The following is a 19,475-nucleotide window of genomic DNA, read 5'->3' on the forward strand; positions in this document are numbered from 1 at the left end:
GATTACAGAGCCGTTGACGTGTGCCGTAATGGGAATGGATTGTGAGCCATAGCACATACCAGACACAGGTCTTGCAATAAATAACAAACAAGGGTTATTGAATAAAACTAACGGGTCAGAGGGTCCTGCTTGCAAGAGCTTACTATCCAAGAGAAATATACTGATTTCAAGGTATATGTTGAAGAGCATATTGTGGATTGTATATATACAGAACAGCCCAGAACTGTCTTTTTTTTTTTTTTTTTTTTTTTTTAATACATTTCTGCTCTTTAATACTTGTTTGGTTTTCTAGCCCTGTATTAGTATTTTAGAATCCAGTTATAAACCAAGGTGGGCATATTGAGGGAAAAAGTTACTTATTTGGCAACCTTGACAAAACAACAACATCTTACTGGGTATGGCCGCCTTTAGTTGTAGCTACTGATGATCAGTCTATGGCATAACTATGGGCTAAACCAGGGGTCCCCAACCTTTCTTACCTGTGAGCAACAAATAAATATAAAAAAAAGTTGTGGAGCAATGCAGGCATGAAAAAAGTCCCATCGGGGGTGACTACTAAAGGCTGTGATTAGTTATTTAGTTGCCCAGTGTGAACAAATATGTATATTTTGTTCTTCATGTAACATTTACTGCAGTAGGAGTACATTTGGTTCCTAATTTTAGAATCTAAGGTTGAGATTTGGTTTGTTATTGGTCAAATACAAGATGCAAGATTCCATGCATCCCTTATAGGCAGTAATGTGTTTGCGCCCCATTCCTCCCCAGAGACCTTTCAGTTTTCTTTAGTTTTTACGTCTGATAATCGTGCTAATAAATCTTGTCTCTGTATATAATGAGTGTAAGGCAGAGAGTAACCACAGGGCACGTGCTTGCCCATTGTTACCTTGTGCTTTGTGCTTTTCCCTTCTTTATTCCGCACTGTCGGCCTTATCTAAAGGATACAGAGATTTTCTGTGCTCGCTGACTCATCCTGTTATAATTCCTTTTTTTACTTATATTCTGTATTGTTGAACAAAATGCCTGAAAGGCTGCTTCTGTGTTTCCAAGCCCCTCCATGGCACATACAGAAGAAGCACACTGACCCGTGCGGTTCCTACTGCCGTGTATGGCCAACTAATTGCCGAGACGTTCCGGCTCTGACGTTCCGTTGGTGCCAGAGGCCATGTTTGCTAGAGCTCAAGTTAAAAAATCTCCAGCTACGGAGCAATTGGAAGTCACTTTGTATTTTACCCTGAAGGCTTTGCATTTCAGCTGCGGAACTTGAACTGCTTTTTACTTATATTTCAGACCGTTTGTATTAATTTTCTGTTCTCATGGTCATGGAACTTTGGCTAGGATAATGTGTGCCTGAAGAATTAACTGTACAGGTATAAGGAGGCCACACACGTTCTTATGGCGAATATCGGGTATTGATCATACGCTTTGTAATGCAGCGATCTAAAACTAACATTCAGATTGAAATTGTAGGATTTAATTAATAAAAATAACAAATCTGACCGTATTCTGGGCATTAGTACTGACCAGACAACAATTGTACAAACATTATGTCCCAGAAATACATTGTAGGTCCCCCAAGGATATAGTCAGATACTCAATACATGTACAGGCATTATCAGCCCCCAAATGTGTGCCGCCCTAGGCCCGGGCCTTTGTGGCCTCTCCACAAATCCGGGCCTGATTATTATCTGACCAAAATTTTCGAACCTGTCCGATCACCATGGTATGAAAATTGTTGGGACGATTATTTGGAGCCCACACACAGTCTGAAAATCATATGGAACTTGGTTTCGTACAATTCTATCGATGCGTGTATGGCCAGTGGTACAGGTATAGGATCTGTTATCCAGAATGCCTGGGGTTTTCAAGATAAGGGTTCTTTATGTGATCCGTATTACCAGACCTTTCATCTGAAATTGGGTTGTTTTGCCACCAATTGGGATTAATGAAGCTTAATTACCATCAACTACAAGGTACTGTTTAATTACTGAGAAAAAGGAAACCTAGGGCCAAACGATTGAATTAGCCCCTACTGTAGGTGGGCGTATCTGGATACGATCTGTTCGATTGGCGACTTTGTGAAATGGACGGATCACCCCGCGTAAACCGATCAAAATGGACGTACTGGTAGCTAGTCAGGGTGTTGTAGGGTCCATCAGGCAGAAGGTTGGGTGGACATGCACAATGGCAATTGGCAGCCAGGTTCCGGAGTAGGAAATAAAAACATTGATCTTATTTGTGGACCCTTGTTAAATATAAGTAATGTGGACGGAGTCTTATAAGTTGTAGAGAAGGAACAGATACCATAAACCCCCCCCCCCCCCCCCCCCGCTTAATGCTGAAGATACAGGGAATATATGGAATGCTTGGTCCCGGGAGTTTTCTCGAATGGTTTTTTCTTTATTTTGTGTGCTTACAATCTGCTAGAACAAATGTAAACATTTAAAAATCCAACAGTTTTGCAGTCAGTACATATTTATGCTGGATTAGGTTACAAGCAGTAAAAGAACATTTAGTCACCCAGGGGTTAAGAACTGTTTATCCTGAATTCTGTGGGAGATGGAATTGTTATTTTGGAGCATTTGGCTTTAATTGATTCCATACCTGAGTTGTTTTGTGTACAAATAGAGCATCTTGCCGGATCTTGTTTTTTTTAGCCTGTGGAGTTAGTGGTCATTAGAGAGTCCTCCAGCGTATTTATCAATTGGTGAGTCCTAACTTTCACCCTTTGATAAATACGCTTCTAAAAATCCCATAGGAATGAATAGAACGTGGGTGAGTTTTTATGTATTCAGCTCTAACATTTGGATAAATCTGCCGCCACATCTTAGTAGTAGTTTTTTTTTCGTTTCAGAGAAAAGGCCAGATTTTCTTTGTAAGACAGCGTACAGTGTATGAATAACTTGTCATAAACAAACAAGGCTAACCCAACCGCCATTCATTAAAGGGGACCTGTCACCCAAACATAAGTAGCTGTATAATAAAAGTCCTTTTTAGGTTAAACATGAAACCACCTTCTTTTTTTCATTAACACATCCAAACCCTTTATAAAGGCATTTGAAAATCCCAGCTGTCAATCATATATTGCCTTCTAGACTAAGTCATAGAGAAGGGCAGACAATTACTTTCACTTTCCATTCAGCACTTACTTTCCCTCTCTCTCCTCACCATCTAATAATTTAGCCAGTTCATGGGCCTGGGCATCTGGACCTCCATTCTATCACAGAAACAAGATTTTGGCATGATACAAATCTTGCCTTACTAACAGTGTCCACAAAATGGCGACTGCCTGCTTGTTGTGATTGTGCAATTCCAAGACTGAATGAAACAAGATTTGTATTATTTATATAGTGTAAGTGACGTATATTTTGCTTGACAAACACAATAGAAAAGAATTTGGAGTTATTTCTTAGTGTGACGGGTCCCCTTTAAACTGCAGAGGGCCAGTTTCCAGGTGTAGGGGATGACACATGGAAAAGAATTAGGAGGCAGATGTTTGTTTTTTGGGAGCAAAGCAAATGCATAGGGAATATTGTACAGTGTAGTGTAAAATAAAAGATGTCATCAAGGAATTCCATGACCATATAAAGGCTCTAGTGCACAGAGGGTTTTTATATAGGCCATAGAACTTCAAGGTAATAGACAAAATCCATGTATAACAGTATGAATACATTATTGTGTATGGTTCTTAGCCATCAGTGTGTGCTTGTTACTTGTATTACACAATGGAATGTGAGCACATTAACTGGCTGCCTGTTGGGTTCTCTAAGATGATGCGCTGCTGCTGGCCCTATTACTATACAGTTGACTGAAGGCGGCCAAGTGTAATCTCAGTTTCAGGGTGATTAAGCACTGAAAACTCCTGAGTACTTTGCTCTCGAGAGAACTTTTTTGCTTGGTTTAATCTCCCCACACCTTGCAGCCCTTTAGAAGGCCAGACTGTAAATGAGAAAATAACTTCTTGCAGAAGTAAATCAAAGGAGTTGAGTGTTCATCTAGGCTGTTATGAGATTCTGGCTAGGCAATAAAGCCGGCCATACACGCACCGATGATAACGTACGAAACCTCGTTTTGTACAATATTTGGTGCTTGTATGGGACTCGGCGAGGCGACCGATATTGCAGAAGGCTGCGGATATTAGTCGACTCGCCGACCGGGCAGGTTAAAAGATTTTGATCGGATGCCATTGAAGGCAGAATCTGCCGAAGGAGCTAGAAATTCTATTGTTTCTACCTCCATATCGGACGATTCAGCCCTGAACATCTGTGGAGGGTGGGAACAATGTTTTGTGCGACCACCTTAAGAGTCAGAGTACAACATTTTGGGTTCAGCCAAATAACAAATCCTCCACAAAAAGCCATAATGAACCAAATTTGAACACTAATTTTCAGGTTGAAATTTGAGGAAAAACATGTTGCCACTTTTGGTTACTTAGAGCTTTGAAGCCACATTGGCCATACATGTGGATACGTCCCTTTGTTTGACCTGGTTGGTAGGCCAGAGCAGTAAACAAATTGAATTATTTGGTTATAATGGAGTCTGTGGGAGATGGCCTTCCTGTAATTCGGATCTTTTTGGATAACGGGTCTCCGGATAATAGTTCTATTCCTGTACCCCCACCCCTGGTGCCATCCCCATCAGCATTATCTGCACTGCTTTGAAGTAGACTGGTCCCTTATACCAGAGCAAGGTGGCATAGCGTAGTTGGGGGCTGTCACACATGGCTGCTCATTTTGTCGAATAAGGCGAATGTTTCCAAAGACGTATTATGTAGCATTCAGTGCTCTCTGGTACCCACCTACCTGGGTAGGCAAATAGTGTTTGTTTTTTATTCAAAGCTCCACAAAAAGAGACTTTATTTGCAAAGTTGACCGATAAATCTCAGCCTTGTGGTGCTTGTAAAGGAGCCGGATCCATTAATCTGCAACTCCATCAACATGTCTTCCAAAGGGATCCAAATAAAGATATTTTTTTACAGCATAAAAGTTTGAAATACATAAAGCGAACGAACATTTAAATGCAAATTGCTGCAAGGAGGCACTTGAAGCCCATTGACCTTGCTAACACAGAGATGTTCATTTCCAACATTCAGTTTCCCCTTGTACCGTTGTAAGTCGATCAAATTAATCCCAATTAATGAGATCATTGTAACGAGCTGGGGGAGAATGGGGCAAGTTAGTCAGAATTAACTTTGCATCTCTAGGGTTTCATATCTCTTCTGCCAGACTAGCCCATGTGGCTCGTTCCACATGTTCTGGAGCTGTAGGTCGCTGCTGCTTGGAGCGGTGCTCTGCATTATAATAACGGCTTACTTTAGGCTATACAAACCTATACAACCTAGACATATACGAATCCGTCATTGTAGTTTACTTTTACTTTTTTACTTTGTATTTCCAAGCTGCGTCCAGTGATCTGAGAACTTTTTCCTTTGAATTTCACCAGCTTGGCTATCATAATAAGAAACATACATAGAACTGTCACTATACCTGACTGACCATTAGCCGTGACCTGAGGGACCAATAACCAGGCCTGGACTGAGCTTTAATAGGCTCTGGTGTTTCAAGCACGGCAATGGCACAGTCGGTTCGGGGGCCGAATCAACGAGCCGATGCCAAATATCGTAGCTACGGCACGTGAACATACCAAGATGGTGCATTGGCAGATGAAGCTTCCAGCTTTGTTCCGGCAGGATCGCTGGATTCTCCGTAGAAACCCTGACCTATACCTCACACCCATATAACCGGCAAAAATCGGTCAAACTGCCTGAGTAAATGCAGCATGTATGAGATGATATTACAGTACAGCAACCTTTGTGCTTTCAAATTTAGGTGGAAGAGGCCAACAAGTGACCTCTTTTGGATTCCAACACAACTGTTCTTGGCTCAGTAAAAGTGATTGAGATTTTCCCAGCCTTTCACGTGTTGCTAGACGTGGTGTGCATTCAATCCCTTTCTCTCTGACCTTCACGGCTGAACTGAGCGAATGTTAAAGGGTGGTTTCTTGGGAATATTGTGTCCTAACAAGAACACAGGGAGCACGCATAGACGTGCACTAACATGTACAGAGCCATTCACTCGCAGGGTAAAATGTCACTCTTTTGTTATAAATGTTTTATCGTTCTCAAAGCCAATTATGGCCATTGGAAACGACTGAGACATCTTTCCGTGATCCCCACTGACAAATGTAAGCCTTTTGGTAAGGTTGCCAAGGGTTGACGTCCTTCATTTTTCAGACAGGTTGCTTCTTGCTGACAGCGCTCTTCGAGTACTTTATATCTGAAAATTGTGACCTTTCACGTGTGCTTGTATTGCTGGGTGTTTGGGTTTACTGAACTGGACGTGCATTTGGTGTGGTGGTGGTTTTACTGGGTAGCTAAACATGGGGGCCATCACATAGAGAGGGCAAGAGACAGAGATGAGGAAGGCCAAGAGCCTAGGGGCAAGAGCCAGATATCAGGGAGGCATGATGTAAGGGGATGGAGCATCAAATATTTTCACTGGGCATCATGTACCCAGAGGCCAAACATAGAAGTCATGGAGATAGTAGAACCCCAAGATGGCACAGACTTATAGACTTTTCCAGTTAAAGCCCCCCCCTTAGCTCAAAGCAAAGTTAAGGTGGCCATACACGGGCCAATGGGCACTACCGACTGCTCGACTGCTCGACTAGTCTGATTGGGGACCGCATCGGCCTATACCCGTCGTTATAATTCGATCGTTTGGCCTTAGGGCCAAACAATTGAAGTAGCCAGGATTCACCTGATATTGCCCACCCATAGGTGGGGGATATCGGGAGAAGATCCGCTCGGGCACCTTTACAAATATATGGGAACCTTTACAAATATATGGACAGCATCCAATTTTTTAGCCTAAATCTAAACCTTATTGACCTTCATGGTTGAGTTTAAAATAGAGTTGTCCCCAATTACCCCCCCCCCCCCCCACACACACACACAGGGAAAGGCCATTTCCACTGTTTGGCAGTAAGTCAGAACCAGCAGTGCAGAAAAATTCCAGCAACATCACGAAGCACCATTTTATAAGGAGATGTTCATTTTACAAGCTATTTCTGGCTCTTTTGTATTATAAATGTGCCTTTGCCCTCATTGCTCTGCAGAATGTAAAGAAATGCTTGAATTGTTCCATGTTCTACTGCAGGGGGATTATGTCTTCAGAGCATTTTCGGTGTATAACCAACACTTCTAATAGGAAATCATATTGTTTTGCCCTCCCTCGCAGGGAGCCTGCTTTAAGTTGTTTCTTTATACATGCTGCTCAAGTCGGCAAACCTAAATCAGCCTCTCAGAAGAGTCCTTCTCCTTCCCTGCCCTGTTGTCTGATGCCGGAGATGGAAAGTGAATGTGTCAGTTAGTGCATTATTTAACGCAGTGGAAGAGCGTGCGTGGCAGCACAGGGAAATGCGCTTGACAGGCGACCTCCTCGCTCGTCTTGGGAAGAGACATCAAATCCCATCACGTTGGCGGTTCCTGACAGTGCCGGCAGCTGCGGGAAAGTCTCTCAAGTACAAGAGAGGAGAAGAAGACTGCAAAGTAGTTAGTTTTCGACTTAATGTCCCTTTTGATGTTCTTTAATACTCGCTAAGGGTTCTCAGGATTTAAGCTGCCCATACACGTTCAGATTTTAGTCTTCTTCCGAAGAACGTTTGGGTATCGGTCAACGATCTAAAACTCACATTCAGCCTGAAATTGTAGGATAAAGCCCTAAAAATAACCAATGGGGGATGTTCTGAACATGAAATAGTTACAGGCACCAATCGTACAAAAGTGACTCCCATTGTAGGGCCCCCAAGGGGATCGGATACATGCGCAGATTTTATCCTTATCCCACCGACATTTTCTAACCTGTCCCATTGACTAAACGACTGATCACAATGGTACGAACATTGTCGGGAAAATAATTCGGAGCCCATACGTGTTATGACGTGTATGGCCAGCTTTAGGCCCATGTTAAAATCAGGGATTCCTATTGTGTCTGGTTGCTGTGTTTTTACATATACATTGTTTTCACAATATAGTGAACCTTGGCCATACACGAGCCGATTCTAGCTGCCGATATTGGTCCCCTAGATCGATTCGGCAGCTTATTGGCCCATGTATGGGCACTACCGACGGGCCTGCCCGACCGATATCTGGCCTGAAATTGACCAGATCCCGATTGGAAAGGTTTAAAAATTTAGTCGGATCGGGGACCACATAGGCACGTTGATGCGGTCTCTGAACTGACGGACTCTTATACCCATCGTTCTAATTCAATCGTTTGGCCCCAGGGCAAAACGACCGAATTAACCCCAATATCACCCACCCGTAGGTGGGGATATTGGGAGAAGATATCTTAGCGTGTATGGCTACCTTAAGACCCCTTATCTAGAAACTCATTATCCAGAGAGCTCCAAGTCCCAAGCATTATGGATAACAAGTCCCATACCTGTACTAAAAAGTCTGCCAGGGCAATTCCCAAATGGTCAATTCCAGTTGACCTATTTCTAGTGCTAATATATTTATCGCAGAAGGTCCAGTCTTTCACTGTATGCCATGTCCCTGAGGAGCTTGCTATCTAATTTTCTTTACCAAATCCACTGAACCACTACAATTTGACATCTGTGATATTTACCATAGCTGCTTTGTACCCTTTAGCCCAGACAAGCTATATTTCAGCTGTGCAGTATAGCAAGTACATCTCCTTAATGTTTGTCTACAGGTCTGGGTGTGTCTGTGGAAACCAGTATAACCAGTACTTTGTGGTGAGTCAAATGTGGACTCTTGACAGCGTTATCATCGAGGCAATTAATGTTAGTCATGGTTTTTATATGGTTAGCTTTAGCTGGGATATGTTTCTGTGAATGGCCCATAAGTGTTGAAGAGCCAATATAATTTGGCGCATTGGCGCTTGCCCATTGCTGGTTCTTACAAATGAGGTGAAAAGAATGTTATAAGCATTTGGGAGGTGTGGGTACCTCTTAGCCATGTCCAATACCAGCCTCTCCTAAGGATTATCACTCTCCAGGTCTGTACAAAATTCACGGTACGTCGCAAAACCTGGAAGTTGGCTTCACAACCCAATAATTGGGTTAGAATAAGTTATGACACTTACTTTAATTACCATTGTCTATATTAGGAAACTAATAGTATATTAAAGGCATAATAGGGAGCCCTAAACCTTATTGTGACCCAATTGTTGTTCCCAACCTATAGGTTAAGAATAAAGGTTGAATATGTCCATCAAATTTGACAAAAAAAGGAAAAGAAATTTGATGTGCTGGGTTGTCTGAAGGGTTCCAGGAGACCTCATGATTGGGATCTCTCGGGGAAGGAGCACTGACTGCACCTCCAGCCTCTGCTTTCCCCATATTCTGAGGGCACCAGCCCCCTCCTTCCCTTGTTTTAAGGAAGCCACAGACTGTCTGTGTGACAAGCTGACATTCCAGTTCAGGGCGTGCCAGAAAAGCAGCCTGCTTTGTCTTTGCCTGTTTATTGTTGTGATTGCCATCACCCTCCCTCACTTGCATGTTGTTATTATTAAAGCTGTAGGGCCTTTCTTTGTCTCCTTCTGCTTCTCCATCAGAAATCACAGACTTCCTTTGCTATTGTCTGTTTGCCGCACCTATTGTCGTAGGTTTCCTGTATTGTCTTTAATAACGTGCCTTCCATCTAGCATTCCTACCCTATAAATAAATGATGTATTTTTATATATTCTCTAGCATATCCCTCTGTTTCATGATCCCCCTTGTTCCTCACCTCTGGATAATATGCCCCCTGGCTTTTACTAGGGAGTCCATCGCTAATTAAGCATTGGCCGGTCATAGGGCAGCTGCTTGATGGGGGGGGGGGGGGGGGTATTGGCTTTTATGTAACACATCCTGTCAATCTGCTGCTACAATCTGAAACACTAATGTGGACAATGGCTTTCCCCTCTTAATTAATTTCCAGGGCAGCTGTGTCCTGCATTATACATTTCCACCTTTGGGTTTGACTACGTAAAGATCACCGTACTCTAAAGGCACGTGCATCTGCAACAGCAGTCTGAATATTAAAGGCTATATACAGGTATCTGTATATCCGGAAACCCATTATCCAAAAAGGCCATCTCCCATATACTCAATTATAAACAAATAATTCTAATTTTTAAAAATGATTCCCTTTTCTCTGTAATAATAAAACAGTACCTGTACTTGATCCCAACTAAGATATAATTACCCCTTATTGGGGCAGAACAGCCCTATTGGGTTTATTTCATGGTTAAATGATTCCCTTTTCTCTGTAATAATAAAACAGTACCTGTACTTGATCCCAACTAAGATATAATTACCCCTTATTGGGGGCAGAACAGCCCTATTGGGTTTATTTAATGGTTAAATGATTCCCTTTTCTCTGTAATAATAAAACAGTACCTGTACTTGATCCCAACTAAGATATAATTACCCCTTATTGGGGCAGAACAGCCCTATTGGGTTTATTTCATGGTTAAATGATTCCCTTTTCTCTGTAATAATAAAACAGTACCTGTACTTGATCCCAACTAAGATATAATTACCCCTTATTGGGGGCAGAACAGTCCTATTGGATTTATTTTATGTTTAATTTTTTTAGAAGACTTAAGGTATGGGGATCCAAATTACAGAAAGATTCCTGATCTGGAAAACCTCCGGTCCAGAGCATTCTGGACAAGGTACTGTTTTTTAGTCAGGTCTGGACTAGGATACAAAATATGCCCTGGCAGAAGCTCAAAGAGCCCCCAGCCCAATAAATAGTGACTGTCTATGGCATCTTACAGCCCCCCTGTTATCAGCAGAACCCAGAGGCACAAACAGCCCCCCCCAGCCGCCCAATAAATAGTGACTCCCTATGGCATCTGACAGCAGCCCCTCTGGCATTTACCAGAACATACAGATTGCCAGTCCGGGCCTGTATTTATCATTACAGAGAAAAAGGAAATCAGTCTCAAAAATCTGAATTATTTGCTTATAATGGAGTCGGTGGGAGGTGGCCATCCCGTAATTTTAAGCTTTTTGGATAACTGGTTTCCAGATAACTGATCCCATACCTGTAATTGGAATTTACTGCTCAAATACTAATTCATATATTCTATAGAATACTCCCACCCCCACACTTACTACAGACAGATAGGGCTTATTTTCCATTTATAGCCGCGGTCACTTATATATCGAATCCCTGCTTGTTTGGCATCCACGGGGGCAGTATCAGAGCAATATTCATGGGTAACGAATGTCATCTGCGCTCTGAGCTGTGTGTTTCATTTCTTATTATTCCGCTGTACGGCGCTGCATACATAAGTAGCGCTAAATAAATACATTTACATACATGGCTGATTAGTACAATTGTCTTACAAGAAAATTTGTAGCAAATGAACTGTAAAATGAGCCATCATAATAACTGCCTGTGGCAAACCGTCACGGAATGTAAATCATCCGCAAATATCACTGGCAGGCTTGATTCCGCTCTTCTCTTCTTGCATTTCTTGTGCATCGTATTACAGGTATGGGACCTGTTATCCAGAATGCTCAGGACCTGGGGTTTTCTGGATAAGGGATCTTTCCATAATTTGGATCTCCATAACTTAAGTCTGCTAAAAATAATTAAAATATTAAATAAACCCAATAGGATTGTTTTACCTCCAGTAAGGGGTAATTATATCATAGTTGGGATCAAGTACAGGTACTGTTTTATTATTACAGAGAAAAGGGAATCATTTAACCATTAAATAAACCCAATAGGGCTGTTCTGCCCCAATAAGGGGTAATTATATCTTAGTTGGGATCAAGTACAGGTACTGTTTTATTATTACAGAGAAAAGGGAATCATTTAACCATTAAAAAACCCAATAGGGCTGTTCTGCCCCAATAAGGGGTAATTATATCTTAGTTGGGATCAAGTACAGGTACTGTTTTATTATTACAGAGAAAAGGGAATCATTTAACCATGAAATAAACCCAATAGGGCTGTTCTGCCCCAATAAGGGGTAATTATATCTTAGTTGGGATCAAGTACAGGTACTGTTTTATTATTACAGAGAAAAGGGAATCATTTAACCATGAAATAAACCCAATAGGGCTGTTCTGCCCCAATAAGGGGTAATTATATCTTAGTTGGGATCAAGTACAAGATTCCGTTTTATTATTACAGAGAAAAAGAAAACCCATTTTATAAAATTGAAATTATTTGCTTATAATGGAGTCTATGGGAGATGGCCTTTCCGTAATTTGGAACTCTCTGCATAATGGGTTTCCGGATAATGGATCCCATACCTGCAATGAGATTTTTTACTGCAGTAAGGCACTGTATTAGGCTGATTGTGATAGGTCATTATTGCATTGTCATTGGGCAGTTTATAAGGCCCATTATTGGTTTATAGGGGGGCGCTTTGTATTTAGGTGCTGCATCACCCAGGGGAGAGGAGATAACCCACCGGGCAATAAAGCACCCCGTGTAACAGCACCTTACCAAAGGTGTAGGAGAGGCAGACGTATATTAAAAGAGATGCACTATTAAAGGGGTGGTTCAACTTTTACGTTAAATCTTAATATGTTATATAAAGGCCTTTTCCTAGTAACTGGTTTCTATTATTGTTTGTTTTTAATTATTTGCCTTCCTCTTCTGCCTCTTTCCAAATGGGGGTCACTGACCCCTGAAGCCAAAAAACTATTGCTCTGTGAGGCTACAATTTTATTGCTATCGATACTTTTAATTCCTCATCTTCCTATTTAGACCCTCTTCTATTCATATTCCAGTCTCTCATTCAAACCACTAACTATCTGGTTACTGGGTAAATAAGACAGCAGCTGAATTTCCAAACCAGAGACCCGCTAAACAAAATTCTAAATAACTGAAAAACCACAAAAAAAATAAAAAATGAGGACCAATTGCAAATTGTCCATGTCTGTATCACACTTAAAGTTCATGCCTGATTTGTTGTGGGAAAGAATGAAATGGTGATAGCTAATCCTTCAGTAGTTCGCTAATCCCTACTCAATGTTCTTTCCACAGAAGTAGAATGGATTTGGTGGATGTAGTGGAAGTGCCAATAAAAGTCACAGAGTGGCAGAAAACCTACACTTACGACTCGGGCATCAATTCTGGAATAAACACAGCGTCTCCATCGTTAAACGGGAAAATGGTCATCGAGGACGACAGCCACGCCTACCCCGGCAGTTACACTGTTAAAACCACGACGTACACACAGCAGCAGACCCCAGGTACAGTTTTACAAATGGACAAACGGCTGGGTGTTAGGAGGGTCCATTGACTCCTGGGCCCACCAGGAGTCTCCTTGGTATTCCAGTGGGAAAGTTAAAGGGCATATAAAGCCTACACTTCCCTAACATGTATATAAGTTGAGAACATTTCCCCCCCACCCAAGTGGCATCCTTTGTACTGAATCCCCTCTTTTTGTGCCATTACATTTTCTTTAAACAAAAAGCGTCTTTCACGCAGCAGCCATTTTCCCTCTGACACATCTTCATTTACTGCAAGTTTATGCAATGAAGAATGCAGGCTTACACAGGCAGAACTTACTTCCGCTTGGACTGAGCACTGTATTGGTTAAGCTAAGCTCAAATCAGGAACTTAGAAGAAAAAAAATAGAATCCGACAGCTAGAGCAAAGTTTCTGTGGGAACCAGAGGGTGTGTTTAGCAATCTGAACTGAGCACGCTCAGTAGCCAACAGCCAAAGTAAATTCCTAAGGGAAGGGGCTGAAGGGGTTAAAGGAGGAGAAGGAAACCCAAATGATTAAGGGGATGCTAAGTAAACCTCTTTACTTTCCCCCAACCCAAGTGGCATCCTTTGTACTGAATCCCCTCTCTTTGTGCCATTACATTTTCTTTAAACAAAAAGCAGCATTCACCCAGCGGCCATTTTCCCTCTGCCATGTCTTCATTTACTGCAAATTTATGCAGTGAAGAATGCAGGCTTACACAGGCAGAACTTACTTCCACTTGGACTGAGCACTGTATTGTATGTATGTATGTATGTATGTATGTATATGTATGTATGACTTTATTTATAAAGCGCCACAAGGGTGCGCAGCGCTGTACAATCTTAGAATACAAAATTACACACAGGGAGGACAAGTGATACAATAAATAAATACAATAAATATATATATAAGTGCCATGTGGTATGAGACACAGTAAGAAGTAGGTCCCTGCCCCGTAGAGCTTACAATCTAAGTGTATGTGTGTGTGTGTGTGTGTATATATATATATATATATATATGTTTAAGCTGAGCTCAGATCAGGAAGTTAGAAGAAAAAAAATAGAATCCGACAGCTAGAGCAAAGTTTCTGTGGGAACCAGAGGGTGTGTTTAGCAATCTGAACTGAGCACGCTCAGTAGCCAACAGCCAAAGTAAATTCCTAAGGGAAGGGGCTGAGTGGGTTAAAGGAGGAGAAGGAAACCCAAATGATTAAGGGGATGCTACAGCTTTACTATTAACCTTTAAACAGCCGGAGTGACAGGTGTTTAAAGATTGCAAAGAGACTGTTCACTACATTTTTGTGTGAGGGGTTTACTTGCCCTTTAAACACTGCTCTGGCATTATAAGGGGCTTTATAAATTCAGTGTTGCTTCACAGCTCTACGGGGGAGTAAACTCTGCCAGTACTTCTAACTATTGTTTGTGTATGTGCACCGATAGCAGATTCGGGCCATGTGAATTTCCAAGAGGAAACTGTAACATTTCCTCCTTGCTTGGCTGGCAGCCCTGGCGTGGCAATGATCCCGTCCTTGGACCAGCGAAGAAAGACTCCATTGTTGCCTCGCGCTTGCATACAGCATATTTAAGCAATCTTCTAAAAAGATGACTTGAGACTAATGAGGGTTTCCCATGATGCTCGCTCCAGGCTTAATGAAGCCAGAGGGTCCCTGTTAGCCCTTTGCTACAAGTGCTTAATGAGTTCTTTTGTATTGCTCTGCTATTCAGTTTCAATCAGCCTTGAAGGAAATGTTTAAGATGTGGTTTCCAGGTGGTATTGAACTTGAACTCCCCACACACTCACTGCCAGCTATTATCCAAGCGACAGATGTATGGATGACGTGGGCCAAATAATCGTCTGCACAAGAGCTGGAAGGTGGCAGTCGGAATGCAAATCAAGTTTGCTTTCTGTTAGACATTAGTGTGCCGGCCGGGTCCCAAAACCTCTTTACTTAGTCCGATGGATTCGATCTGACCCAGCAGGTCTGAACTGAGATGCAAAGTCGGCCCTGGTATTTCAAGTACACAAAGGTCCAAACAGCCGCATATAAAGCGCCAGACTATGGCAGCTCCCAGCCGCCCCTCTGGCATTGGCAGAGATTCCTGACTGTCAGTCTGGGCCTGCTTCCAAGGAGTTATTCTGATGTTTCTCAGGGGAAGCTGTTGTTTGTTTAGAAGTGAGATTGACTGCTATGATGTATGATGGTGAGTTGCTCTGTGCTGGAAAAATAGCTGCGCAATATGGATCTTTTCCCTTCGGTATTGTGCATGCCACTTAGCTGCATGAAATGCCACCTATAATGTATTGGGCCCAGGGATCTCTCTCATTGGATATGTGCAACACGATCACTTGGAATCATGTCCGGCGCCTTGGTGGGAACAGCCTCGTTAGCTGTATCGCCCATACAGTGCAGTGTGCAGCTATGCCAGTCCCACAGAGCAAGTCATTTTTGAATGATCCACAATATAAATGGAACAAAATAATAATGTTAATGTTTCTAATAAAAAATGTTAGACCCCCCCCCCCCAGTCAGAGTCGGACAGGGCTGGCGGGACACTGGGAAATATACTCCTGTCGACCCAGATCCGATCCCAGCTGCCTCCCTCCTCTGAATGATTGCATCTACTTATACATGCTTTAGGGATGGACAGGGCCCCTGTGAGGGGCGTGTACAAGCAGCGGGAGGTGTGTGGGGCCCCTGGGGTGGCAGCCACGGTGGGTCTGCACTTTCCCAGTCCAACCCTGCCCTCAGTGACTGTAATCGCTTACCTGACACGCCCCAGCCTGTGCTCCTGTTAACATTTTGGCACCCCCAAATGATTTAGCCTTTCCTTCTTCTTTAAGGGCAGTTGCTTTATTTTTCATATTAAAGTTAAAAAATGTAATATAAAAAAATTCTAGCCGTGCCTTTTAAAACACCCTCTGATTAGAAAGCTGCACCCTTCATGCTTGGGATGGGCTTGCCCTGGCAGTTGCATATATGAGAGATCATCTATCTGTATTCTATATATCTGATGGCACCCAATGGCTGAAATAAATATCTTGGCTTTCCATTGACCTGAACTGGAACTGCGTAGCCATGCCGGTACTGGCCCAATAAACTTGAACGTCTGCTCTAGGTATTGTGATTTACCTAGAGGAGATGATAGGAATGGTTGCTTGGAAAAAAAAATGACCTGATAACTTGGCAAATGAAATAGTTGGAGAAATCGACCCAATTCTCATTTATCTTCTCTTTTCAGACATGGACGCCCAGATAAACATGACTCGAGCCCAGCGCGTCCGAGCAGCAATGTACCCAGAGACGGTGGAAGATCACTCGTACCTTCTGACTACCCAGATAGAAGGGCAGCAAACCAACGTGCAGAAACTGGCGGAACCCTCCCAAATGTTGAAATCTGCCATCATCCACCTTATCAACTACCAGGATGATGCTGAGCTGGCCACCCGCGCCATTCCGGAACTGACAAAGCTACTTAATGATGAGGATCCGGTAAGGGCATCTCGCAAGTAATGTATTGGCATATATAATGGAATATTGCAGTGATCCTACCCCGGGATCCAGCACAATGGAGGAGAAGCTTGAATGCAGTGTATAAAGGTTGGGGTAAGGTGGGGAAAAGGTCTGAAAATGTAATTTGTCATTGAACTGTGAAGAATATTAAAAGTGCCTTTGCCTGCTCCCTTCCTCTCACAGCACTGCAGTCATGACATGCTTTATGGCTGAGCTTCTAGCTATCCTTATAGCAGGGTATTAAGTCTGATATGAGTCTGTCATTCTCGTTCTGAAAGACTGAAGCTTTTTCCTGTTTTCTCCAACTTCTTAAAGGGGAACTCCACCCAAATACAAGCTCTTTGAAAAGTAAACATAATTTGGTTTGTAATAATATGGTTTGGAAGCCCCGCCCCCTGTTTCCCTGCTGATTTGGCTGACTACTTTGAGATAAAATGTTACAGTCGCCTGTCCTTGGCCTGCCTCCTCCCAATCCCACAATTCCCTGCTGCACACGTGATGTCAATAAGGAAAGGAACATCCCAGTGCAATGCATTGTGGGTTATGTAGTCCTTACATGCTGTCTGTAAGCTGTGGAGAAGTTGTTACAATTTGTAACATCAGTGTTTTAGTCCCTCCTCCCCTGCCAGGATTTCAGATGATGCAGAAAGAGAAGAACAGTTTTGCAGCTGGATTTCAGCATATAAAAATGGTATTTATTCCTATTGTTTGAAGGAACAGTTTACAGGGATAGGGATATTAAAGGGTTTCTGTGCTGTGTGGGACTCTTTAACACATTTAGGTTCGGAAGCCGGAGTTCCCCTTTAAAGAGGAGAAGCTCAGGAAATATATTTTTGTTGTGCTTGAATGTGTGTATATTAAACCTTTACAGATTATAATATATAATGCAGTATATATATATATATATAAATCTGACTATGACTTCTTTTCTTTCCCTCAGATGGTGGTGAACAAGGCTTCCATGATTGTAAACCAGCTGTCCAAGAAAGAGGCATCCCGCAAAGCCCTGATGCAGTCCCCGCAGATTGTTGCCGCTGTAGTTCGCACCATGCAGCACACAAGTGACATGGACACCGCTCGCTGTACCACCAGCATCCTGCACAATCTGTCCCACCACCGCGAGGGGCTTCTCTCTATCTTCAAATCCGGCGGCATCCCTGCACTTGTGCGCATGCTCAGGTACTGGTGCCCAGGGGCGATTCTTACCCCAGCGGGATGGGAAGGGGGTAACTTTGGGGCACTACCACCTAAGGCAAATTGAGAAACTGGTGTATTGAGTTTGCCGTTATTTGCCTCGTAAAGGAGAAGGAAAGGTAGAAACTAAGTGAGCTTTATCAGAAACGTCTATGTAAACACAGCCATACACTCACAGAAATGCTGCTCTGAGTCCTTAGCGAAAAGAAACACAGAATTTCTTTCTTTTTATTCTGTATACATGATCTTCTGTGTCAGACTTCCTGCTCTTGGAAAAATCCTTCAGGGTATGGCACGAGTCTGCTCCATTTGATCCTCTCACTCCCCCTCCCATCTCATCTTTGTTCCCCTCCCAACTGTTCTGTAATCTGAGCTACCAGCAGCCAGAGCAGCAGCAGGAAGCTAAAATGGCAGCTGCTATCTTAAACAAACAGAGGGAGCTTCTAGGGCTTTTAACTCGGGTATGGTAAAGCTTTCTGCAGAATAAATATAGCGTTCTAGCTTGCACTATTGTGGCTAATCTATTGGCAATAAAATTCCAAAATGCCTTTCCTTCTCCTTTACAAGTGGGTATCTGTTGGGGATGGGTTACCTATAGGTAATATCAATGCCCTATACTAACCTCTCATATTGTTTTCTTTTTTTTATATTTAGTTCTCCAGTAGAATCCGTGTTATTCTATGCCATCACCACCTTGCACAACCTGCTGCTCTACCAGGAAGGGGCAAAGATGGCAGTGCGTCTGGCAGATGGTCTCCAGAAGATGGTGCCTTTGCTTAATAAGAATAACCCCAAATTCTTGGCCATCACTACAGACTGCCTTCAGCTCTTGGCCTATGGAAATCAGGAGAGCAAGGTAAGAAACAAACCTGCCCAGCGCTTTCAAAGGACCATAAAACCGCTGTAGAAAAATACTGTAATTCATATCATTACTGAACCTGGCAATATCTCCGTTCCTGTAGGCTGGGCCATTGACCTACTTTTGAAAGTAACAAGAGTATTGGAAATTTTATCTCCCAGATTTCCTTGAATTCGGTTCAAATAAGAGCATGCTGGTAACCGTTGCTCTCAGGGGACAGTTATCAGATTTAATTTGCGAAGGAAGTAATTAAACCGCTGCCAAAGGGCAAGTTAACCTGAATTAAGTTCTGACACCGGCTGCCTGAATATTCGGTTTTTCTGTATTTTTTTTGTTGCACTTCAGCATAAGTGTAGGCGTCATTATCTGTTAAATCTGATACATCCACTGTGCAGGCTAGAATTGATTTTTGACCAGAGGCTTCATGTTTTCATGCTGAAGATATTAATCTTATGAGAAGCTGAAGCAGCGAGGATTAATGCTTAAATTTCCTTTAGCGAATACAATATCCCTTCTCTAAAGTGAGAGATATTTAAGTCGCATTATTCACTGACCCACATTGGATTTCAAAAAGGATCCAAGCCATATGGGATCAGGGCTCATTTAGATATGAATCTGGCGCGGTGGAAAGTTCTTTATGGACGCGTCTATGTATATCTACCACTTGGTTGTTCAGTGACATG

General features: G+C 42.5%; 1 protein-coding gene across 2 annotated transcripts in view; it reads left to right on the forward strand.

Moving 5' to 3' along the window:
• The window catches only part of jup (junction plakoglobin), a 55,991-nt gene that overhangs the window by 19,335 nt on the left and 17,181 nt on the right, over positions 1-19,475 (forward strand). The window contains 4 exon segments of one of the 2 annotated variants that reach the window (NM_204049.1): positions 13,019-13,227; positions 16,468-16,718; positions 17,680-17,918; positions 18,588-18,789. In NM_204049.1, coding sequence (NP_989380.1) covers positions 13,026-13,227; positions 16,468-16,718; positions 17,680-17,918; positions 18,588-18,789 — 894 coding nt within the window. In that variant the 5' untranslated portion in view covers positions 13,019-13,025. 2 annotated transcript variants of the gene reach the window in all.

The sequence above is a fragment of the Xenopus tropicalis genome, chromosome 10, assembly GCF_000004195.4.
Source record: "Xenopus tropicalis strain Nigerian chromosome 10, UCB_Xtro_10.0, whole genome shotgun sequence".
NCBI classification, from domain to species: Eukaryota; Metazoa; Chordata; class Amphibia; order Anura; family Pipidae; genus Xenopus; species Xenopus tropicalis.